This window comes from Zalophus californianus, chromosome 3 (assembly GCF_009762305.2).
Source record: "Zalophus californianus isolate mZalCal1 chromosome 3, mZalCal1.pri.v2, whole genome shotgun sequence".
Classification (NCBI taxonomy): Eukaryota; Metazoa; Chordata; class Mammalia; order Carnivora; family Otariidae; genus Zalophus; species Zalophus californianus.
This window is the reverse complement of record NC_045597.1, coordinates 76,423,191-76,448,275: the sequence shown is the minus strand read 5'-3', so window position 1 is coordinate 76,448,275 and position 25,085 is coordinate 76,423,191. Positions and strand designations below refer to the sequence as shown.

The following is a 25,085-nucleotide window of genomic DNA, read 5'->3' as shown; positions in this document are numbered from 1 at the left end:
TTTTTTTCACTCATAATGAAAATTCTTTGAAAACAACTATGACCAGTAATTTTTAAATAAGAATTTATAATACTTGAATTTGAAATTCAGAAATATGTATCAGGTTAAATGTACACACAAGGGGGTTTTTGTAATCTGTTCATGTAAATTACAGAAAATGTGACACTAGAGAAAAATATATTGGAATATATTACAAAATCTATTGAAACCTGAAAGTATAAATCTTTGAATCACACTGCTGTAGAATACTGCCTTTGGGAACATCGAACCCGTTTGTAAAGATTAGGGCACTAGAACCCAGTGGGTGTGAGAGACATGCTCATTGTCAAGCCACCACAGGTGAAAGCACAGTGAGGCTGGGAATCAGAGGCACCAGCTTTGGGCCCCAGCACAGACACGTACTGGCCAAAACCTGCTGGTCATCCTAGACCTCTTCCTTTCCTTCCAGATCTCATTGGTCACCAAGTCGAAGAGATTCTCCTTCAGGTCTCGACAATCCGTGCTCAGTGTGGCTGCCACAGCCTTATTTCCGGTCTTTAGTGCCTTCCACCTGGACACCTGCATTAGCCTCCTGAAAAATATCCTGTCACCCCCAAGCCAGCCAGTTCCTTCCCAGAAATTGCCAGTGGAGTCGTGCCACTTCATCCAGTGTCACTGGCTGCCGCCTCTGAACCTCGAGGTATCAGATCTCAGCCGAGCACACAATACCTCTCACTCTGGCCATGCAGAATTATTCACAGAGAGGCTTTCTCATACTGCTAGGCTTTGGGTTATTTCCTTGTTTGCTCTCAGAGACTTCCTCCAGCCATTTTTGTCTCTCTGTATTGTGGAGAAACACATTCCCAGGTTCCTCTGACAAACGGCTTCTGGCCAAGTTGGTCAGTGGGAAGTACTGGTGGGAGAAGATGCATGTGGGAGAAGGTAGACTCCAGGGTATTTCTCTCTGTGTGTGCTACTGCAGGGGCGTCTTCCCTATCCCTCCAGCCTATGGTGGGAGCATCTTCCCACTATTATTGTTCATCTGAGTTCCTCACTCTCTCCTCTTCTGTTTCACGGCTGTGTAAACACAATCCCTATTTTAGATTCTCTTTGTTTGAAATACCTAGAGATGTTTTTCTTTTCCTGACTGATAATTATGTGCTTTGCCTAACTAACTTTCATTAATTCACATCAGCTTTTCCCCAAGAGGAACCCTTTGTTTCCTATCCAATTCAGATGCCCTTTCTCTGTGGGCTCTCTTACACATCGTTCCATTTTAGCATTTACCATACTGCTCTGTAATGCTGGTTTCATGGTCTCCTTTCTCTGCTAAACTCTGAAAAGGTTGAAAAGTTCTTTTAAGTCCCAAACCCGGTCTTACTTAACTCCGTATTCTTAGCATTCAGTCAGTTACTGAATGAACGAAGACCACTTCTTTTGCATGGTGCGTCAACAAAACATGTGGGGCCGGATCATTCTTAGCCATGAGGGCTGTCCTATGCATTGTAGAAAGCCAGCAGCATTCCCAGCCACTGCCTTCAAATGATGCTATTAGGAAGAAGAAATAGAACATGAGAGAAAGCTCTGAAAACCATGGAAATGCCATCAATTAGCTTCAGAATGGTTTCTCGGAAACTATTGAAATTTATCATTTCCAATCATAAAACAGTGTTCTATGTACTCTTTGATGGTACTGATAAAACAATCTTTAAAATGGTAATATTGTTAGCAGCTACAGTTTTCTGTGATAGAAAGCTCAACTTAATGTTTATGTTCCATTACTTTAACAGTTGTATCTAATTTTGTAGATGTTTTTTATACATTCAGTGAAAAAGAAAATTTAATATCATAGGAATGTAAATACTGATATGTTGTTACATTCACTTTTTAACCATCAAGAGATATTTAATTTTAATAGGTAATCAAACTTATCTGAAGTTTACTAATTTGAATGCTCACATTACATAAATTATATATCTGAGTTAATATGACAATGAAGAATTTTATAAATATTTCATAACAAAATATTTTCTAATATTAATATTGAAATGTATAGATTGATAGCATATACTTCAATCTGTCTCAGTGTTAATCAGCAAAATTTGAATAAAAATGTCCAAAGAGGGTCCTAAAGTAACTGTGATTATTAGAAAAGTGATTTTCTTCTGTAAAATTACATTTTCTGTTTAAAATATAAAATGTTTCTTCTATAAGAAATGACTTGGAAATATGTAATGCAACCCATACTTTTTTTTTTAAGATTTTATTTATTTATTTGACAGAGAGACAGTGAGAGAGGGAACACAAGCAGGGAGAGTGGGAGAGGGAGAAGCAGACTCCCCACTGAGCAAGGAGCCCGATGCAGAGCTCAATCCCAGGACCCTGGGATCATGACCCGAGGCGAAGGCAGACACTTAACGACTGAGCCACCCAAGTGCCTCAATGCAACCCATACTTTAATATTTTCCCTACTCTTAGTTCAAAGAAATTATTTTAACTTACTAAATGTAAAACAAAAATGAATTGGCATAAATATTAAGCTGGTACAGCTTTTTATAAATCTCTTTATCCAGGAAATTAAAGTTAAATGAATTCATACTTGGGTAGAGAGTAAGATTCTCTATTTCACACCACATATTATCATATTACCCTAAGTCAGATATATATATTTTGTGTAATGAGTCCAAATTATTAACTTCTATAATTTAAACCAAGATGGCTGTGAAAAAAAAAACACAGAAGTGTAACTAAGACACTCCAATAAATATTAATTTCAAAATATCTGACAATAAATGCTTTACTTCATTGCAATTATACAGAATTTTATTTTCAGTAAGTTACAGTTTAGGGATTGATAAAAAGAAAGTAATAAGTCTTTCTCATATGCTGAACTTGCCCATTTGATTCTCCCTCTTTCTCTTCCTGTCAGGCCTTTTCCTTCTATTAACCGTTCCAATATCTTTCCCAGAGCCTTACTGAAATCAAGACTCTGAACAAAAGCTGGAAATTCTAGCACCCCACATTTTATGCACAGGTTGTACTCTAAAGGTACAACAGACAATCTGGTTCCCCACAGACTCTGTCCATCAAACTATTTAACTAACAATATGGCTACCACTGAATTTAACCATAATTTGTAACATTTCCATTGACAAATGTATCTAAGATTCAACTGTGGGTTCTAGATCCAGGGAGGAAGCTGCTTCCCACCCCCAAACTCCCACAGTCCTTAATATAAGACACTCTCTCTCCCTCTCCCGCCCAACCCCCATGTGTACCTGTCTGTCAAAGGATAAACGTCCCTTGCCCATGGATCTGGTATCCCTGGGTCTCTTCTGTTGAAGAACTGGGGGAGGATGCCTCAAAAAAGCCAGAGCTCTGGCTTCATTTAAATATCCAATCACTTAAGTGTTTAAAAATGGAAAGTGTATATAAAAAGGTAACTGTGGATGAGATTGAATCACTGTATCTTTGGGAAAGGTGTCAATTTCATACAAGCATACGATTGTCTTGGCTTGCCTTATCTGGGTTACTAGGCTAAACCACATTCCTGTGGGTGAGATGGGGTTTCCCAATGGGGATAGGTGTTTGCTCTGTCAGGTCTGTAGGGTGAAAGGAAGGCGTGGAGAAAATGAGGATTTGTCAAGGCAGGTCTTAGACCAAAGAGAGGAAGACCTTCCTTTGATCTCTGAATTGGGGGTCAGGCAGGTCTAGCGAGACATGCTCGGGGTAGGTCTGGATCTGTAGAACAGCTGGCGTGATCCCCTGTACTATACTTCCCTGCCATCATCCCAACACCCAGCAGAGTCCCAGCCTCTGAACCTCCCCTTCCTCCACTCCCACTTTAAACCGCAGAGCTGAAAGAGCTTTGGAACACTTCAGGAGAATCACTGCCAAATTAAAGGTCTGAAGATAGCTTGCCTTGATTTCCTACACCTCGTCCCCTGTCCACAATCTTTCTCCTGGTGAGTAAGATTGCAGCAGTAACCACCAAAGTTCATGGTTAGGACTATCTAATGCCTGCAACCAACGCCAAAACTGATGTCACAGCAGAAACTGGACTTCCCTTGCACTTACTATTCAGAGCAAGAAAGTTTTCCAGATGGATGGCCCTAATCTTGAAGGCACTTTGAGGGTCACTGGAGCAAAAACAATGTTTCTACTTGCTAGAGGCAGGTTTAGCAGAATCTGGAGCCATGCGTCATCAGACTCACAGTCTAAAACACTTAGTGCAAGCTGCAGAGAAAACCCCTTTTACGGCTCAACACAGCTTGTAAATACAGTGTTTGGGAAAACATACTAACTGCTTACAAGAGTGTATCTTTGCATTGTATTTTCCCTGCATTTTTTTTTCTGCTCAAGTTTTTTGTTTTTGTGTTTTGCTTGAAATGTGTTTCTAGGCATAGAACCACAATTTATAACACTGCATGTTGGGGAAACGAGACCAAACTTTCAACTCGGTTCTATCCAGCAGCCAAACAGGTTTTAAATTGGGAGTTGCCATAGCAGCCCATTCTGCCATCACTAAGGATAGAGGACCAGGAAACACTTTTTCCTTGCTCTGTTCAACCAGGTAACCTGTATTCTCACATTTGTTTTCCGCATTAAAGCAGTTGCCAAAATGCCTTACACTGCCTAATTTGTCTTCCAACTGAGCTGACATTTGGATATTGTTTCCCTGTCAGCCCTTCCTGCCTCTTGGCAGACACCCTCCTTGCTCCATGCTGGGTAGCAATGTGGGATGACACCACTGATGAACAAAGCGAGTGGTGACCGGGCAACTACTTCTAAGCAGAGGCCCCCAGACTTACACCTCTGCCCGTGGGACAGCACGGCCCAGCCGGCAGGAGCTGATCTGTGGCCACTCTGTTCAAGGAGGAGGCTATTCCGGTGAGCCCATCCTCGCGGGACATCATTCATACCTCTGGGGGATGAAAAAGTAACACTGAGGACTTCAGAATTGTGCTGGAACATAAAGAAAACTTCCTGCTGCTAATGGTTGAACCATATTCTCACACTCTCCCATGGCTTGGAAAAGCAAACTGGCCTCAACTGCAAGGAAAACCTGACAGAGGGACAGAGGAGCAGAACCCTGGCGAGGAAGATTCATGGTGGAGAAAAAAGGCATGCGTTTCAAAGGCTTTCACTGTTGCTGCCAATTTCTCTGCACATATTTGTCCTCCAAAGAGGGACTCACTGGCAACTCCGAGGGCTCCTAGTGGCTTCTTTAGAGTTTGCCATTCTTTCTCCACACAAAGATTTGTGGCCAGAAGCTTCCATGGGATCACATGACCTGCTCCCTCATCACTTGATTCATCTGTTTCGGGCACCTGCTGTGGGAAAGGGCACAGTTCTGGGGGCTCACTGATAGCAATCCTATGCACACAGCCTCTAGTGGTGACTGTGCTTACCATCTATTCTCCCCACTGATCCACTGTGTCCTGAGGGGGCAGTGAGTATAAGAGACAAGCCATGCTAGATAGCCTTGTCTCTTAGAATCTTGACCCTTCGAATCTCCCCCTGCCCCCAGGGATTTTCCTTTTCTTCCATTTGCAGCAGTTCTGTCTTCCCAGTCAAGTCCATCCTGTCAGCCTGCAGGGCCTCATAGCCCATCAACTTGACCTACGCCTCCAACACTGAGCCTATGAGGAGACGCGGCCATCACTGTGGCCACACCACTCTTTCCTCAGCTTCATTCACCTGACATGATGTTCCGGCTCTCACAGGCCAGACGCTTCTGGATGCCCAACAGAATGTAACAGGAGCAGGTATCATTATCAGGAATACCCTGGCATCACAACCCACAGACATGGCTCCTCCAACACAGAGCTTAATAACGTCCTAAAATATGTCAGATGCTCCGCAGGGCCTGAAATGAAATGAATACTATAGTCTGTCTTTTGTGGAAAGTTTAAAACCAGTTTAGTTTAGGTGCTAAAAAACAAACAAAAAACAACAAACAAAAAACTAAAGAATAAGAAAGACTTAAGTATCTGGAACCTAAAACAAGGAAAGTGAAGCAGTATGCAAGATGAGACACAGGTTACCCTCTGAGTCCAGGCAAGTAGGAAAGGAACAGATGTGCCTTCTGAGAGCCGTCGCAAAGAACCAGGGTCGACCAGCCAAGATCCAGGGAGTGGCCATCTCAGTAAGTCCACACCTCAGAGAGTTACAGCAGAATGCAGGTTAGGTGAGAAAAGGCATCAACCTAAGGCTTGGAATTCCTAGGTTTGGGTTCTTTGCCTTTTACTACTTTTGGGAACCTGGGCCAGTCACATCCCATCCCGACCTCAGATTTCCCAATGTGATCTTAACATTTCTTGGAGTGTGTTTCATAAGGTTGTTATGACAAGCAAAAGCATTATAAGCAGAATATTCCCAATGAAATTTAACTATGCTCATAGCATGACACCTTTCTTTGTAAAGCATATATTTTATAGTTAGAGGTTAGTATAAAAATGGCTAATAGGAAATGAAATTCCAGCTCAAAATTTCTAGATGAGAAAATGAAATACTCCATTAGGAATTCAATGGATTTACACCTATTATACAGGTATCTAGACTTAGGCAAAAGTAAGGGATCCCATGCAGTCCATGGGGGTACAGAAAAGGTACACACATGTGCAAGTCACTGCTTCGTGACCCACAAATGGAAACCCATTTTGCTCCCTAAGGCCATGCTGCCAATTCAAAAGGTCACTGCCAGATGCACATGTAAGGACCAGCCAAGGAATACCTAAATGTGGATACTTCCCAAAGGATGGATCTGGAGCCAAAATATATATTAAATTCCATTATTCCATTTTAAAATCAGCTCTAACTTTTCCCCATACACATGCATAATATATGCCTTAGGACTCTCCCTTACCCTGACAGTGAGATATAAATAACAAGATGTCTCGAAATTTTGACAAGTAGTATTCTAAATGTCAATTTAGGATTCAAGTGTTCAGAATTTAAAACATATTTTCCTGTAAGATTGGCCTATTATCTGCCCAATCTGCCTTAATACATAGTGTAAACAATGTTTCCAATAGTAATATGACTGCTGTATTAATAACTGAATTATAAGTATATTAAACTAAATTAATAATAGCAATTAATAAAAAGAGGAACCAGATTTTTTTGGCTTAGGGTTTCAGATGGTAGAAGTGGAAAAAGGAGAGGAAGAAGAGCTTTGCCCCCTATATGAGAAAGGCCCTTGTGATATCTGGAAATAGGAATGTTTGTCTTTGGCATCCTCTGACCTTCCTCTCTTTACACTCATCATCCTCTGTGAGCTACTCCCACACCCACTCCCCACCCCAGGGCATGTTCCATTACATAAGAGGTTACTTCTGCCTCTTGGCCACCTTCCTCTGATTTCTCAGGCCAGGAATGTCCTCGATGCTGTGGAGACAAGAGCAAAACCACACAGCCCAGCACATGGAAGAAAACCCGCTGCCATGTCCTGAGCTGTAACTCGCTACCACACTAAGGTCAGGCCCACTATGGAGTCAGGCCCTACACCAGCCTGCCGGTCACACTGCTTATATTCTTGGCATCTTGACATCCTGAGCTTGTCTTGTTTGACTCTTGCTTCCCCGGGGGGCAGTGATTTCAGGGCTCAGGGACAAGGAGTGGGCAGCCAAGCAGTTACTTCTTAGGGAGAAGGTTTGTGAGCCGAAGCCTTCCCGTCCACAAAACAAAGCCTGCCTTTCATTTTTTCAAGATCTGGTAAGGTAGCTGTGCAAGGGTGTGCTTCAATGTGACCAATTTAACTACATTTGGATTTCAATTCAAAACAACCCTGCTTCACAACTCCTCTGCAAAAAAACAACCTGCCAAAGTCTGCTGGTGTGTTTCTTTTCTAATTATAATTTCAGAACTATAATGATACAGCAGTCAATTCTACAGAGCCCAACAGTCTTACCCAGACCAACTGCTCTGATGCAAGAGTTTGGCGGTTTAGCAATAGTCGGTGCCTCAGTTGCCTCTGGGGTGGTCACATACGCAGCACAGGGCCACGTGCAGGTAAGAACACCTGCAAAGTCAACTAAGTCTATCATCACTGGAGTGAATGTAAATTAGAAAGAAACACTGATGGCCTCAATGTAAATGAAGTTCCTGTGGCTTGTTTTGAAACTTTGTCTTTTAACAAGAAAGAACTGCCTATGAGGCTTCATTCATTCATCCATTCATTCATCTATTCATTCATACATTCATTCATCCATTCAGCAAATGCTCCCTTGGTTTCTCCTGTCTGGCTGGTGTTGGAGGAGACACCAGGAGGAGAGTGGTGAACAGCAGACATTGTCTCGGCCACCGCAGACCTTTCTCCAGCTGAGGAAAGACACACAGTTGACCCTTAAACAGCACGTGGCTGAACTGCACAGGTCCACTGACACACGGACTTTTTTCAATAAATACAGTACAATACATAAATGTATTTTCTTCTTCTTATGATTTGCTTAATAGTATGTTCTTTTCTCTAGCTTACTTTATTATAAGAATACAGTATATAATACATCTAACATACCGCATATGTGTGAGTCAACTGTTTATGTTCTCAGTAAATAAGGCTTCTGGTAGAGAGTAGGCTATTAGTAGTTAAGTTTGTAGGGGATCCAAGGTTATATGCAGATTTCTGACTATGTTGGGAATCGGTTGCCCCTAAACCCCATGTTGTTCAAGGGTCAACTGTTTAATAAGCAATTGTGATGAACTCTGCATTGTTATAACATCTGAACTGGCCTCCTTCTGGAAGTGACATGGCACTAGGACCTGACAGATATCAAAGGTGGAGGGTACCAAGATGGCTGGAGGATGGTGGGCAGGGAGAGGCTAGGGCCTTGTAAGCCATGTTAAGGATTCAGGATTTATTCTGAGGAGCAGCAGATGACCTACACAGATCCGGAGGCAGCAAGACTAGAGACCGAGAAGGCAATTACGTGGCCGCCAGAGCCACCAGGGTGAGACAGCGGTGGCCTGGACTCACACGGGAGCTGTGAGATGGGGGCGGTGATGGAGACAGAATGCCATGGCCTGGGGACCAGCTGGGTGTGTGGCTTGAGGGAGAGGGAGTCAGTGTGACTCCAGGTGACAGGCTGGGACAAACAATGGTGCCATTTACTGAACTACCCAGACCTAGAGGGGAGCAGAACGGGAGGGAAGATAAGGACTTCCGAGCAAAATATGCTGCCTTTGCATCATGCAAGTGGACATGACCAGGCAGCAGCTGCAGGTCACCCTGGGCCTGGAGTGGGCAGCAGGGCTGGGCTCGAGTCTCAGATCCAAGGTTATCCTGTCACTTTGGAGGAATAACATGAAAGGGGCGGGAGAAGCACCCCTAAGTGACAGCTAGAGATGAGTGGCCTAGAAGAGGGAACTGGAAAGGAAATAGCAAACAGGGTGGATTTAGTATAAAGTCTAGATATTCAAGGTCAGAATCTAGAGCTCCAAGAACATGGATGCTGATACTGTCACTGCAGGATGAAGATTGTCACTTCGTTTTATTGACTAGCCCTTTGGCAAGAACTGTCTTTTCGCCTTCAATTCGCTCACCCCACAATCTAATTTCAGTAAAAACACTGATCTTTTGAAAATAAAAATTGAGTGAAGTTAAGGTCTCAGATCTCTCTCCACCTGAGACTGTCCAGCTGTCTACCTGTACAACTGAAAGAAAGCATCACTGGGGCTTAAGAGAAAAACAGGAATGGGTCCTTTAAAATATTGGTGATAGTACTGCGATCACTGTGCATTTTCAAGCTGAATTCCTAAAATTTGCTTGATCCTAAGCACAGTTCTTGTTCCCCTAAGCTGGGGATTAGCAACATGTCTCCCTGTATCACTGTGATAATGGATCCACACGCCGGAACCCGGAGCTCACCAATACTGGGCAAGGCCCAGGGAGCCACATTCAATATGGGCCTCCTCCACAGAATTACAATCTTGTCCAGGAAATAACACAAATATATTTAGAGATCCCTATTTTCTAGGAACTTTATGAATCTTAGGTTAAAACAACAACAACAACAACAAACACCTATATCTAACCTTCAACAATGGAGTTGAGATGATTCATCTCGAGACTTCCATGTGACTTCAAATTGCACTAAGCACACTAATTTCTGAAGAAATTGAAGTTTTTCTTAGCTTGAAGCTTTTCTTACACTTGGAAACACCCTTTTTCAGACAGCTAATTAAAACTATTTAGGTAAATGGGATTGTTAGGTACTTCTTTTGGCCCGTGGGTTCTGTGAAAGACTTAAGACACCAGGGCTCATGGACTGAGAAAGTTTGGGAACCCTCTGAACCAGAGAGTGAAACCTATTTGCAGGTAAAGATCAATCTGGAAAGTGTTCCACACCCACACCAGGCCTTTCATGACTGAGTCATTGGGAGCAGCTCATTCAGAAGCCAGTGTGAACGCCATCCTGATGGGAAGGTGAAATGGCTCTCTAAGAACTCAGGCTCTACTGATACTCCCCATCTGGAATTCTAGTAGCACTGGGCGATTATGAAATTATGCTCTAACTCCATTCTTCCTCAGGCACATTTTATTTTATTCCATAGTAGAACAATCTGGAATTGGACCCAATATGCATTTAACCAACAGGAATATGGAGCATGGATCATTCATCCTGACTGGCAGCTGAACCTATTACAAGCAATCACTGGAATACAGTTGCTTCCTCCCCATTCTGAGAGGCTGCCAGGTCCTTGATTCTAAACACAATCAGCAACTCTGAGCCTCCCTTGACATTAACCGCCTTCCTCCAGCTTGCTGACAAAGGAATTCCAGTCTCAAAATTATTGGCAGACAATAAGAAGGAGGCTTGCCACTTCCCAGCTGAAAGCTTTTCAACAACTCCCCTCAGGCAGTGCTGCTCAAACTTTTCCTCTAAATTACTCCTGATAATATCAATCAGTGAGAGAGAAAGTCTGTATGCCAGGTATTCTCAATGCTCATATCCACCCTCTACTAGCCCACCCATTTCACAGATGCAAATTTGAGGCTGGGCCCTCAGATCACAAAGGAGAAAGAGATGGAGCCCTTAACTCACTGCAATTGCCTCTCCCTGGGGGCCAAGGAGAGCCAGTTCACACCTTGGGGAAGGCTGAGGGAAGCAGGTTACTGAATGCAGAAAATTCAAGTTCCGTGATTTATCTTTACAAGTCATGCAAATTTTTCATTCCCTTCAGAAAGTTTATTTTTATAAAAAACAATGCTTTCCACCTTATAACCATTAAGGATGATTTTCATCCAAAATACAGAAAAATAGCAAGTGTTAGTAAGGATATGGAGAAATTAGAACCACTGTTCCCTGTTGTGGGAATGGAAAATGGTACAGCTGCTATGGAAAACAGTCTGGAGGTTCCTCAAGAAGTTAAACATAGAATTACCACAGGATCCAGGAATTCCACTCGTAGGGATACGCCCAAAAGAACTGAAAGCAGGGTCTTGAAGAGGTATTTGTACACCCATGTAAACAGCATCATTATTCACAGCAGCCAAAAGGTGGAAGCAGCCCAAAGACCATCTACAGATGAATGGATACACAACATGTAGTATATCTGTACAATAGACTATCATTCAGCCTTAAAAAGGAAGGAGATTCTGCACTATGCTTCAACATGGATGAACCTTGAGGGCATTATGCAAAGTGAAAAGGGCCAAGCAGGAAAGGTCAAATACTTTATGATTCCAATCACACTGAGGTAGAGTAGCCAAATTCATAGAGACAGAAAATAGAACGGTGGTTGTCAGGGGCTTCGGGGATAGAGAAGGAATGGGGAGTTGGTGTTTACAGGGTAGAGAGTCTGAATTTGGGAAGATGGAAAGGTTCTGGAGATGGATGGTGGTGGTGATTGCACAACAATGTCAATATTCTGCACTTAGTGCCACTGAACTGTGCAGCTAAAATGGTTAAAATGCGAAGTTTTATAATACATGCATTTTTCTACATTTAAAAAAATGCTCTGGCTTAAAAAAAGGGCAAAAAACAAAACCAAAAGAAAACAGTTTCAAATTTACCCATTAAATGAATTAAAATTTTCCAAAATGTACTTGATTCAGGAAAATTCATGATTATCCTATACAGTTTCAAATATCCCTGCGCACAAAGCTTCCTCAGACTTTTCATCTGTACGGTGGGATAACAGGACCAGAGACCTTGAAGGACCGTGGCAAGGATTAAATAATATTATTCGTGCAAGAGTGTCTGAGACATAACAGGTGCTCCGGTCAGCCCCTGGCTGTTATCCCTCTGTGACCTTCCTCCTGCCACTGTCACCTATGAGATTCAGCTCAGAAGTGAAATTTCCCCAATGGCGTCTTGAAAGTAATAGGTCCTGTGCTAAACCACAATACCGTGGCAGACCACATCTAACACACACCATTATATAAGTTAGGTTTGTGCATGACTGACACACCCCCAGCAGACACAAGCCCCTTAAACACGGGGCCTGTCTTAGTCATCCCTAGCCACAGCATGTACATAGTACAGTATTTGGCACCTAATAGCAGTCCAATAAATATTTGATGAAACATTCAGAGTCTCTTTGTAAACATTAGGTCTGGATGCCTACAAGGTAAACGTATCCATCTGTGAGAGAGACTACCAAATTCTTCCCATGAAATTACCTGTACATTGTAATATAAAAAAAAGAGAGAGAGAGAGAGAGAGAGGCTTTCCAGCTTCTTTTCCTGTAGATATACCACGAGAAAGAGAAATAAGTCTGAGAATTGGAGGGCCCACTGAATTGAAGCCACAGAAATTACCCTATTCCAATTCTTGCCTTCAGGAATCAGCCATGAAATGAAGGGAAAGCCCTACATTACTGGAGTCCTGCCCTCCCAACATGCATGTGTGACTGTCCATCTACACAACATCCAGAGACCCGTGTACCACATCGAATCCTCAGTAGTGATGTTTCAGGAAACATGTGACAGGCCACAGGAGTTCCGTCCCTTTTCTTGAGTTGACACCTGACTCAGTACACAGGTACCAAAACAGACTTTATGAAATGAAGGCTTCTTTGTGTGGAATTTAGAGAACAGACATAGAAAAAGTTGAGGGGCTATATTATCAGTATTTTTACCTTTTCTATTAAGTGATGATTAACCAGGCACCCATTTTTATCCTCCATGGAATGGTCCTTTGCCCTTTTTTTTGGGGGGGGGGCATGGTGCTTGGGAAAGTGGCAACTCCAAATATCTGTTCCTGAGAAACCCTGACATAATAAAAATCACCGCAAAATTATTAGAGCTATTTATTACCTCCTGAGTTAGGGCTTACTATTTCCTTATCAATACCACCACATTGGACAAACACGTGAAATGCTTCAGCATTATGCTTTTCTTTAGTTCACAAAGTAAGTGGTTGTTTGTAACATTATTCTGGTCTCTCGTGAGTGCTTTGCTACCTTTGCTGAAATTTCCTTATCCTAAAAAATAGGAAATGTAAAAAGAGAAGAACAAAAGAAAAAAAAACCTGCCTAATGAGAGAGTTGTCACTGTCTTCTACCTACATCTTCTCAATAAGAATACTGGACCTATTATCTGTTATTTTCCAAGATTCTTCCTCCTACTCCCTTCAGGTATTAAATCTCAATTTTAATTTTCTTCTCCAATCTGCACACACACAAAAAGTCACAGGAGCATTCCAACACTGTACCTCAAAGAAAGGTAAAGTTAAAAAATAGGAACTTAGGTCTTTGACCGGGGCCAGTACTGGGTTCCAGGGACTGTGCTGGCAGGATGTCCTGCCCAGCGCTCATACAGATGAGAAAGTGCTCAAGCAGACATCTGTCCCCAGGCTAGTCTCAAGAATGTGCTGTTCGCCGTGGGACCAAATGCCCTTTATGGTCACGGGCAAAATATTTACAGCCGCCCATTTAGCGTAGCTGTACAGCTTTACAATCAAAAGAGAGCTTGGGGGCCCAGTCACAGGAAGATCAGACTCTTCTGCACAATGAGATCATTAATGTCCTTCTGATTTAATCCTAGAAGAATTAAAAAACATGCTCACCACCACACAACAAAATGATATCCATACCCATTATCTTTTAGAAGCAAGACTAGATTCAGATGTATGGAAGACATGAGTCACATATTGCGAAGTCACTTATTTTACTTGTATAAAAATAAATACTGCTACAACGTGGATAAACCTCAAAAGCTAAGTAAAACCTTACAGGGCTAAGAAGAAGACAGACACGGGGCCCATGTACTGTTTGGTTCTAGCGACATACTGAGATGCCCAGAGAGCAAATCTATAGAGAGAGATTGCCAGGGGCCGGGGAGGAAACAAGTGTCGCTGACAAATGGCCATGAGGTTTCTTTTGGGGATGGTGGAAACATTTCAAAATTAGATTGTTGCGATGGCTGTTCACAGCTCTGTAAATCTACTAAAAATTACTGAAATGTACAATTAAAATGAGTTAACTAAAAAAACCAATAAAGCTGTTAAATGTACAAAATAAAAAACAGGAATCACAACTGCCTTATGATTAATCTAATAAACATTTGAGGAGGATTTAGACAACAGGCCACAAAATTCATGGTAAAGCATGTATTTACTGCAGGTATCCAGGTCATGAATTTCGGTCAAGAGCCACAATATATTTCCCAAATCCCCACCTCAGAAAAGTTGGTAACATGCCTCCCCATTTTCCCATCCTCCTCACCCACAACCTCAGGAAAGGTCTTCCTTCTTGATGGTTTTTCTATCACTCTTTTTAAGGGACTTTAAAACAAACATCTTTACTTCTTAGTATCTGCCCATTTGGACTTGAGCTTTTCTCCAGGGCTCAGCCCTCAATTACACAGGAGAGGAAACCTGGTTCCATTAGAGCCCCAGAGAGAAGGCTTCCCACAACAGAACAATCAGGAGCTCTCTAGAAAAAATCATCTTCTGGGATATACCCGGCTGCAATCCAAAAGGTAGACAGGTTCCTCTTTTTTTTTTTTTAACCAAAAACACTTTAATTTTAGTCTTCCAAAGAACAAAGTGTTCTTCTTTTTCCAAGATAATAATGATTAACTTAAAAAAATGGGCATTTACAATGCATCTTCAAAATATTTCCCTTTAATGGGAAACTTAGCTTTATGGAATCCAAACATTAAAAGGTTAAAAAAAAATTTTCTATCTTGTTGTCATTATAAGACAAAACAGAGTAAGTCAAGGAAATCCATCCATACTTCAGGACCTTCTCCTCCAGGAACCAGCACTGTTATATTATTTCCATTGAGCAAAATTTGATCAAATTTAGGGATCCTTCTTTCTGGTATGATTTCAAATTCAGTGACATTCGCCAGTACCGTACTGACAAAGTTATCAAATCCCAAAAGTGTTCAAAACAATTTCTTTATCACTCTTCATCACGATGTAAATTCTTGATCCTACACATTTGTCCACAAGCTCTAGAAGCAGCAGCTGCAAGGGGTTGGTGGTAGCGTTAGCAGCCATGGCGACGCCGGAAGTAGGTGGAGACGTTTCTCACGGAGAAGCCGCACTCTCAGGGCTGGCGAGTTCTCCATGCACAACCCCCTGGGTCAGATTCAGAATTGAGTCTAAGTTACCTCATTGTGAGGAACAGGCGGGTGTGAGCCACCAATAGAGCTCCAGGGCCATGACGGGCTCTTTGTAGTGAGTGCTGCCCCATAAACGTGATCTCTGCTGTGCCTACCATTTCAAGTAGATGATGCTGTCTGGCCCGCTAAGCAGATACATTCGTGCATGTTTGCTGCTGTCTGTCCTTCTTTAATAGCTCCACAGGCAAACTGGTTATACCCTGTCAAACTAGTCCCATAAACTGAGCAGCAGGGGCCCTGGCTCCCAACACCAGCCCTTCTGGAAAATTCCTCCATTCTCTCAGCCTGACGCGGCTCCTCCACCTTCAGCTATGCTTTTTGTTGCTCTTGGTTTTTTTACATTTTTAATTAATTAATTAAAATAATACACAGGCTCACAGCTCTATCGAGTCTTTCTCATTCGAAGCTTCTTTCTCACCTCACGGCCACCCTTCTCTTTCCTCTTCGTGTGCGTCTTCCCCTCAGGGGACGGCTTACGTCTGACTTTAAAATGTCGCCCAAATTAATTTTCCTGTTCCTGGTAGCCAGGTTTCTTCACAGACGGGATTTTTGACTGTTGGAAACGATCAAGACTTTTGTTCAATGTCTCATTTTACAAATGAGGACCTGAGGAGCTTTATTCATGATTGCCCAAACTGGGAAACAACCACGACGTCCTTCAAGAGGCGAGTAGATAAATAACTGTACCACAGCCAGACAATGGGATATCACTGCAGTCAGTGGTTTTTATCGCTATAAAAAGGAGTGAGCTATTCAGCCATGAAAAACAGAGAAACCTTAAAAGCAGCCAATCTGAAAAGGCTACGTTCTGTATGATTACAATTATATGGCATTCTGGAAAAAGCAAAACTATGGAGACAGTAAAAAGGTCAGTGGGTGCCGGGGGTTAAGAGGGAAGGACGTATGAATAGGAGGAGCACAGAGAATGTTTCGGTCAGTGAAACTACTCTGTATGATATTATAATGGTGGATACGCATCATTATACATTAGTCAAAACCCACAGCCTGCACAACACCAAGGTGAACCCTAACATAAACTATGGACTTTAGTTAATAATAACAGATTTAATAACCTTGGCTCATTGTGCCACACTGATGTAAAATGTTAATAATGGGAAACTGCACACAGGGGATAGGGGTATTTGGAAACGCTGTACTTCCCAATCAATATTTCTGCAAACTTAAAAGATCTAAAAAATAAAGTATATTAATTCAAAACACAAATAAAGAGCTGCTGATAGAGTGGGACAGTCAGGCCAATGACGCACACCTTCTACTACTTGAGAGCTTTGAACACAGCACAGAGGGTCCTTGCTCACCTAGAGAAGTGCCCAGAAACCACCTCTTAGGTTAGCAGTTATGCTAACCCAACTAAGGTAAAGGGAGAACCACGACCATTACAACATGAAGATTCAAAAATACCTCCAATCAAAATCCAGGCTCTATATGTGCATAACGTTGACCAGCTGACTTTAAAATCCACATGAAAGAACAAGGGCTTGGGATGGCCTACAATACTCCTGGGGGGCTGGGGGCAGGGGACAAGGAGGTGAGACATGCTCTGCCAACGTCAGGAGCCTCAATTTTAAAGCAAGATTAAAGTTCAATTATTACATGAAGTTGAGCATTTCAACTGAAGGAATGAGTAGAGTACTGTGTTTGGCTTTTTTTTCCAACTTGAAATGAGATTCTTATGACCCAAAAATGACCAGAAAAGTCATGGGAACTGCTTGAGTCTCCATGGAGGGCATGGCAAGAACTAATCACAGAGCTAACTTAAAGGGACAACAGGGAACAAAAAAATAAAGTTGTTTCATGGCCACATCTCATATGTTATGCTTATTCAACCAGACAGTTATATGAAAATATATTGTTTAGGAATATAGTTATACGTGGAAAACCAATAAGAAAAAGTTAACAAGGGATAATCCCAAAATTCAGAATAATGGTTACTGCTTGGTAGGGGTTGGCAGGGTGAGGACAAGGAGGAAATATTTACAGATGTTGGTGGCATTTTATTTTTCAAGTTGGGTAATGCATACATGTTATTTGTTAATCTTTGAATTCATGTATATGTTACAAATATTCTTTGTATAAGTTAAATATTTAATAAATAGGTTTTTAAAAAGACAGACAAGGGTTAAAAGAATGGGTCAGAAAATATTAATATAAATAGCATACAACATAATAAAGCTAAGTAGGTGTGCCAATCATTTGGCATTGGATAGGCCTATGCTGAAATTCCTTTTTTTTTTTTTTTAAAGATTTTATTTATTTGACAGAGAGAGACACAGCGAGAGCAGGAACACAAGCAGGGAGAGTGGGAGAGGGAGAAGCAGGCTTCCTGCTGAGCAAGGAACTCGATGTGGGGCTCGATCCCAGGACCCTGGGATCATGACCTCAGCAGAAGGCAGACGCTTAACAATTGAGCCACCCAGGCGCCCTATGCTGAAATTCCTAACACACCACTCAGCAGCCATATAACCTTGAACAAGTTACATAACTATTTTGTTATTTTTTAGAGGGTTTTTTTTTTTAATTTATTTGAGAGAGAGAGACAGAGAGAGCACAAGCAGGGAGGAGAGGGAGAAGCAGGCTCCTCACTGAGCAAGGAGTCGGATGGGGGGCTCGATCCCAGGACCCTGGGATCATGACCTCAGCAGAAGGCAGACGCTTAACCGACTGAGCCACCCAGGCGCCCCTTACATAATTCCTTTTGAGTTTCAGTTCCTCCGCCTGAAAAAAGAAGGAGTAAGAGTATTGTTCAAGTTGTAGTTGGGTTAAATAGGATAATGCCTGTTGAGCTCAGCAGGAGTCTGGCAAAGAGGGTAAAAACAGCTCCCATTTGTTGACATTGACCACATGCCAAGAGCCACGGGAAGTACCTTACAGGCACAATCACAGTGAATCATCTCAAGGTCAATAAGCAATGGAGATAGGATTTGAACCTATAGGGTCTCTGATTCCAGAGCTAGGTTCTTAACCACCAATAACTCTGATGAAAGTTATATGTCATTAATGGTGCTGTTTATTATGAGGTTTTAAAAATTAGGTTAAAGTTAAAAATTATTTCCACATGACTAAGACGGGACTACTTGACACAAAAGTAATTTACTTCAGAAAGAACCCAAAGATGTAATGAACCAGAGAGCTGATGTGACTGGACAATGTCACCCAGCTATCAGAAAATTCCAATACATTCCTGGTCTACACAAATGATAGATCTTTTGATCGGAGCAGTCTTTTCATCCCTCCCCTAAACCCATACACTGGCCTGTTAATTTGGAGTAATATATCCAGTTCCAAGTACCACATCTTAAAAGAAACAGAGAAACTTTAAATCGGTTTGGACAGCCATCTGCCACGCATTACCTTCCACAAACAGTAGAGGGATTCTGGGATTCTGAGCTTTAAAAAGACCACTATTAGGGAAGATATCACAATGGTTTTACTATGTAAGAGGGAATAGAGATCTATCTGGATGTGCACTCTTGGGTAGAATCAGTGCACAGAATGATTCTGGGACACAGAATTCATGAACAATCAAGGAAACAGAACATGCCATCTAGGGAGGTTCATGCTTTCCACCAAAGGTGGGCTTAGTAGCTGGGGCCACAGACCACAAACGGTGTAGGGGTGGATTCATGACCTCTGAGGTGTCCTCCACCTTCACGGTTTTCTGATCCTGCAATATATAATGCATATCCTAAAAATCCAATCCTTACATAAACAGCAGACAAATCCTATAGGAAGGGATACCACCCATCTTGGATGCCCTCTGGTTCTCATCTGGGAACCTTCTAACTTTGCTGAGCTAGTTAGTTTCCAGGTCCTAAAGATCACATGTGAGACAGGCTCACACAGTACCTGGGCTTTGTAAAACAAGGACAAAGAGAAGAGACTATAAAACAAAGCCCACCTACTTACCTGCATAAGCCTACGTCCAGTTTTAAGTTCCAAACAACAGTTATTTAGGAAACTGATGTAGACTGCCAAAAGAATGAGAAAGAGTGGTACCCCTACATTAATCCCAAACCAAACTTATTAAGTCAGTGAGAGAATCCTGTGGGTTTTGTTACCAGAGTCTAAAGGATTTAGTGGCAAAGCGTTTCAGGGACCTCTAGACTTTTTTTTCTTGTTCCTGGAACATACAGCAAAGCAATTTGTATCTGAAACAGGCTTGCTGCTTTATTACAAAGTGACTTTCCATAAGTTTATATGGGAGTTGGGGGGGGTGGCGGAGGAGAGGCTGTGAGGACCTGACATTTAAGTACAGTCAGTTTAGAAACAAAACGAGAACACAAGAGAAGAAAAATGGGAAGGTTAGTTGTTGGAAGAGCAATGGTTCTGCTTTAAAGAAACCAAACATACAGGGGCTCCTGCGTGGTTCAGTGAGTTGAGCATCCAACTCTTGGTTTTGCCTCAGGTCATGATCTCAGGGTTGTGAGATTGAGCCCCTTGTCAGGCTCCACACTCAGCAGAGAATTGGCTTGAGATTTTCTCTTCCTCTCCCTCTGCCCCTCCACCCGCTCATGCTCACTTGCTCTCTCTCAAATAAATAAATAAATAAAATCTTCAAAAAGAAAAAGAAACCAAACGTGTTATTGCAGGATTTGAGCCCAGGACAAAAATCTGCCTCCAGAAGACCCCATGCACATTGAGAGACATAGGGAACTCGATGGACAGTCCCATACATCCTAGTAATTTGGGTGGTATTAATGGCCCTCTCTAATCTCTAATTACCCAGAAATGAAAATAAGGTAAAGGATAGCCACCTTTTGGGATATCACCAGAGCAGGTCTAACAGGCCCACCCAAGATTTTTCCATTCTCTAGAAGAACAGACCTTACTCTGACTTGCTGTTTAGCACTGATTAGGTAAATTACAGGTTAATTTGTAGATTATTTTTGTCCAGCAGCGATGCAAATTATTTCTGCCTTGCAGAGAACATACTGCAAAGGTTACTGCCCTGTAGGACTTTAACTAGCTTTGTCTCTAACTTAGCAAACATTTCAGCAGCCCTTTCCTGACAGACTATATAAGTCTCTGCTCTTCTTGAAAACAGTTTGATATACTTAATCTATATTTAATCACCATTTTGCCACTTACTCTTTCTATCTTTATCATTTCTCTTTTGTCTATGTCACAATTTTTGTCACTATTATCATACATTTAACTACTTTATCATATGAATGTTAGTTAATGTAGCTGGTATGGGGGTTTCAGAGAGTAGAATGAAAGACTTGTCTTCCTTGAAACAGGAGTCTTTTCTAAAGACTGAAAAATTAACAAAAATTAAAACAAAAAAAGTTTTATCACAAAGTTAGGATTTCCAAATAACTTAGTCCTACTTTTCCAATATATCTGATCACTACTCACCCACGTCTGGCAGCTGGTTGCTCATTTCACACTCAACTCCTTCTTCTGCTCAATCCAACGTTCTAGTCTAATTTGGAAAACATGCCTATTATTGTCTCTTGAAATTTACTACTCCCTACTAACCTGCCAATTTCTTCAGAAAGTAAATGATATTTAATGAGCATTAGGTACCAGACACTGTAATAGACTGTTCGTGTATATGAACAAACAGGCAAAGAAGAAACCAGAATTATTTCTAAAATGAACTGCAATCTTTACTTGACTTTCTAAGAACATCATAACCCATAGTGATGATTCTTAAAGTCTCATCTTCTCTTCTCTGTTTTCTATCATCTGAGTGCTTTCTATCTTTTCTACCTCTCTTCTTTTTCAATAGGCTATTAGTATAGATACTATATATTACATAGACCTACTTAGCTTCCATGGTTCTTAGTCACGTTCTCTTTGCTCTACTCATTTCCAGATTCTGTATCAAATGCCCAGACAGGTAAAAAGATCTCGAACAGTCTCATTACTCTTGTCTCTACTCTACCTGTAATTCCAGTTACCTTCATTTCATATATGAGTATGGTGAGTCCTAGGGACTTACAGAGAGGCCCAAAGCCACACAGTAGAAGGCCTGAGGTGATCAACCCTGATGGAATAACAGAATCTGACGTCTTCTCTACCACACTCCATTGCCTCTCAAAACTGACCTAGCTCTAGAAATTTCCAACAAGAACTTAACCACGCATGATCCCTTGGGGGAAACAAAGTGATGCTTAGAAAGGGTAAGTCATTTGACCAAAGTCATAAGGAAAGTTTAAGCACAGGGATGTAAGCTCAGGTCCTTCCAGCTGTAAACTGTCATCTTCAGCAATTGATTCACACACATTTAAGCACCCTGCCCAAAAATCTCTTTTCATAGCATCCTTGCCTCTTTTTTCATTTTATGTTGCCTTTTTCATTTTATGTTGACTTGCACCTGATTTCTTGGATCACATCTTGGTACTGTTTCTTCAAGTACCTTCCAGGATCTTAAAGCGAATGAGTAACATCTCTTATATTTTTTATGGCAATGAGCAAGGACCAATCAACATTTATGAATGTATGGATGACATGACAAGGACAATTAAAAAATTTGTTCTACATAAATTGGAAGTTTTTTTAGTGTGCTGGGGAAAGGGGCAGCTATTTTCATATGATGTTATGTAATTTAAGACTTTATTTTATATTTCAATGAATATTAGTTATCGATTACATAAATATTATGAAACAGAATATATATTCACGTAAAGGTTAAAGACTGTTGCGGAACACTTCAAAGTAACGTTCGCTCGCAACAGGCTTCTTTTGTGTGAAGCCTTCCACCCTTTGGGAGTATGCCTTCAATCTCACTGTCATTACAAAGGCTTCTTTGAAAACACCAGAGAAGTACTCACTGTGACCACTCCTCACCACATTCGAGTAATATAGGAAACTCTTAGAATTTACCCCAGGCCCCTGGAGAGGTTTTGAAAACTCTGCATTAAGTGTCCCATCACTTCTGTTGAATTTCTTGGCACCAAACAAACTCAAACACAAAGGCACTAAAATTAAGTTTCAGTTTTCCCTATATGGCAGTCATCCAGATAATATGGAACATGCTTAGTTTTCACTATTTTCGTAAAGGAAAACCCCAAATTTACAAATTAGCATAGTCCCCAAGAATATAGCCCCAGTCCTATGGGGAGCTCTTGTCACTAATCTAAAACCTCACCGAAGTGGATACATTCAGCCTTCCCCCCCTTAAACCTTTCTAGCCAACTTGTCAACAGGGGTTAATATGTACCTACATTAACCAGTGAAACTTTTCCCATGTTCGCCTCGCCTGCCTATCCCCAGGAAAGTGAAACTGGATATTATTAGAGCAAAACTGACAAATCAGTTACTCGGGACCCAAAGAAACCAAAATCCTAGAAAACCCACCTTATAGATAATCGGTGCCTAAATGACTACGAGTTTGCTATAATGCTGTAGGAGTTCCAGACAGTAAGTGTTGATGAGGATGTGAAGAAATCAGAACCCCTTTACATGGCTAGTGAGGACGTAAATGGTGCAGCTACCTTAAAGATTTTTATTTATTTATTTTGGTGCAAGCGCCCACGAGAGAAAAAGAGAGAGAGAGAGAGAGAGAGAGAGCACTAGATGGGAGGAGGGGCAGAGGGAGAAGTAGACTCCCCACTGAGCAGGGAGCCTGACATGGGACTTAATCCCAGGACCCTTAAATCATGACCTGAGCCGAAGGCAGACGCTTAACCCACTGAGCCACCCAGGTGCCCTGGTGCAGCTACTTTAGAAAACAGTTTGGCAGTTCTGCAAAATATAAATACAGAGTTATCATATGACCCAGCGAGCGATTCCACACGAGGTATATTCCCAAGAGACTTGAAAACGCATGCCCACACAAAAACTTGTACATGAATGTTTACAACAACATCAGACATAATAGTTAAAATGTGGAAATAAACCAAGTATCCATCAACTGATGCAGGGAGCAACCAAATAGGACATACCCACAGATTTGAATATTATTTGGCCATATAGAGGAAGTACTAATGCATGCTACATGTGGATGAGCCCTGAAAATATTATCCTAAGTGAAATAAGCCAGTCACAACACAGGACACATATTACATGATTCCCATTTATATGAAATGTCAAGAACAGGCCAATCCATGGAGACTAGCAGACCAGTTAGGCAGATAGTTAGTGACCCAGCGACAGAATAAACAGCAGTGTTAGGAGAGGAAATTATTGTCCTTCCAACCTAATAAAGTAGACCAAATCAGTTGGTGGTGAAATGTTGAATATGTGGTTGCTAGGACCATAGTTCTAACACTGTTATAAGTTTGAGATGTAAAATAATCATCCTTTGGGGCACCTCTGTGGCTCAGTCGGTTAAATCTCTCGGCCTTCGGCTCAGGTCATCATCTCCCAGACCTGGGATCAAGCCCTACGTTGGGATTCCTGCTCATCGGGGAGTCTGCTTCTCTCTCTCTTCCTCTGCCCCTCCCTACCACTCATTCTCTCTAAATAAACAAATATTTAAAATAAAATAAAATAATCATCCTTAAAAAGGTCACTTGAGAAGTAGAGGTTGGATGAAGTCAGTTATCCATTTCCATGGTCTATGAACAACTTGAAAGTCCATAGGAACCAGCTACAGCCAGTATCTAGAGCACCCATCTACCTCCCCATCTACATCCGTCATATTTCATTGGCTGATTCTCTAATACTCCAACAATGTGCATCTTCTCCTGCCAAGAGTCTGCTCTTGCAGGACATCAGAGAAAGAGAAGTCCCAAGGTGATCTTAGCTGCATGGACTTTTCTTTCTTTTTGTAAAAAAAAAAAAAAAAAAAAAAAAACGATGTTTTGAATGATGCTAAGTTCAGGGCACCTGTCAGCATGTCTAAATCATTTCCTGGATTGGCACTCATCTGACATTACTGGCGTCTCAGATCCCAGTATAGCTGGGTGTGTATGTATAGCTGCAGTGTCACCATCTTAGAATCCTTGTCCTGCGAAGACCCTTAGTATGTGTGGTGAAGCCGCTGGAGATCGTGTAACTGGAAGGTGGCAAAGATTAATGAGGCATCATCAAGACTCTGCTGTTGAAACATGGATGCACAGATGGGAAGATGGGCCTGGAACTTGAACACTGACAGTGTAGGTCTCCTCTACAAACTATTCTCAAATTTCTGCTTCTCATGCTTATATAACCCTCAGTACTTCCTCCCTTCTAGACTCGTCTCAACATATTACAATTCTCTGATTGCTTATCCGACAGTATCCGACCTGGAAACCCTATGAAGGATGAGACCTCCTCGATCTTGTTCATCACCCAGCACAACTTCTGTGCAGGTAAACAGCTAGGTTTTTCATCTAGCAGCTGCCTCCCGACACTCTTGGAACCACTCCTGCTCTAACACTCAGGGAGCCTCTTCACCAGGATTCCCCTCTCATGCTCAGATGCAACCAAGTTCAAGTGCTCTTCTCAGCAGTCCCCCAGTGTCAACAAAATCTCCTTTCTCCCAGGTGCCCATACCCACAGCCTTGAGAATCCTGCACTTCTCCATCTCCCTGTCCCCACCCCCATTCCCTACATCTTTGGATTCATTCCCTCACGT

The 25,085-nt window shown here is 41.8% G+C and overlaps 2 protein-coding genes across 6 annotated transcripts in view; both read right to left on the bottom strand.

Moving 5' to 3' along the window:
• SPATA13 (spermatogenesis associated 13) overlaps positions 1-25,085 on the bottom strand; it is a 363,796-nt gene that overhangs the window by 103,555 nt on the left and 235,156 nt on the right. For 2 of the 5 annotated variants that reach the window (XM_027588187.2, XM_027588188.2), the window contains exon 1: positions 403-1,327. The exons of 1 other annotated variant lie outside the window; for it this stretch is intronic. In XM_027588187.2, the coding sequence (XP_027443988.1) occupies positions 403-645 (243 nt within the window). In that variant the 5' untranslated portion in view covers positions 646-1,327. Of the gene's footprint in view, positions 1-402; positions 1,329-25,085 lie in introns of those variants that run through there. 2 more of the 5 variants (XR_004819935.1, XM_027588186.2) reach the window with 2 other exon arrangements.
• LOC113920422 (U6 snRNA-associated Sm-like protein LSm5) lies at positions 13,737-15,431 on the bottom strand. Its single transcript, XM_035726586.1, is given in 3 exon segments — positions 13,737-13,874; positions 15,164-15,319; positions 15,321-15,431. Coding segments are annotated over 3 exon segments (405 nt in total).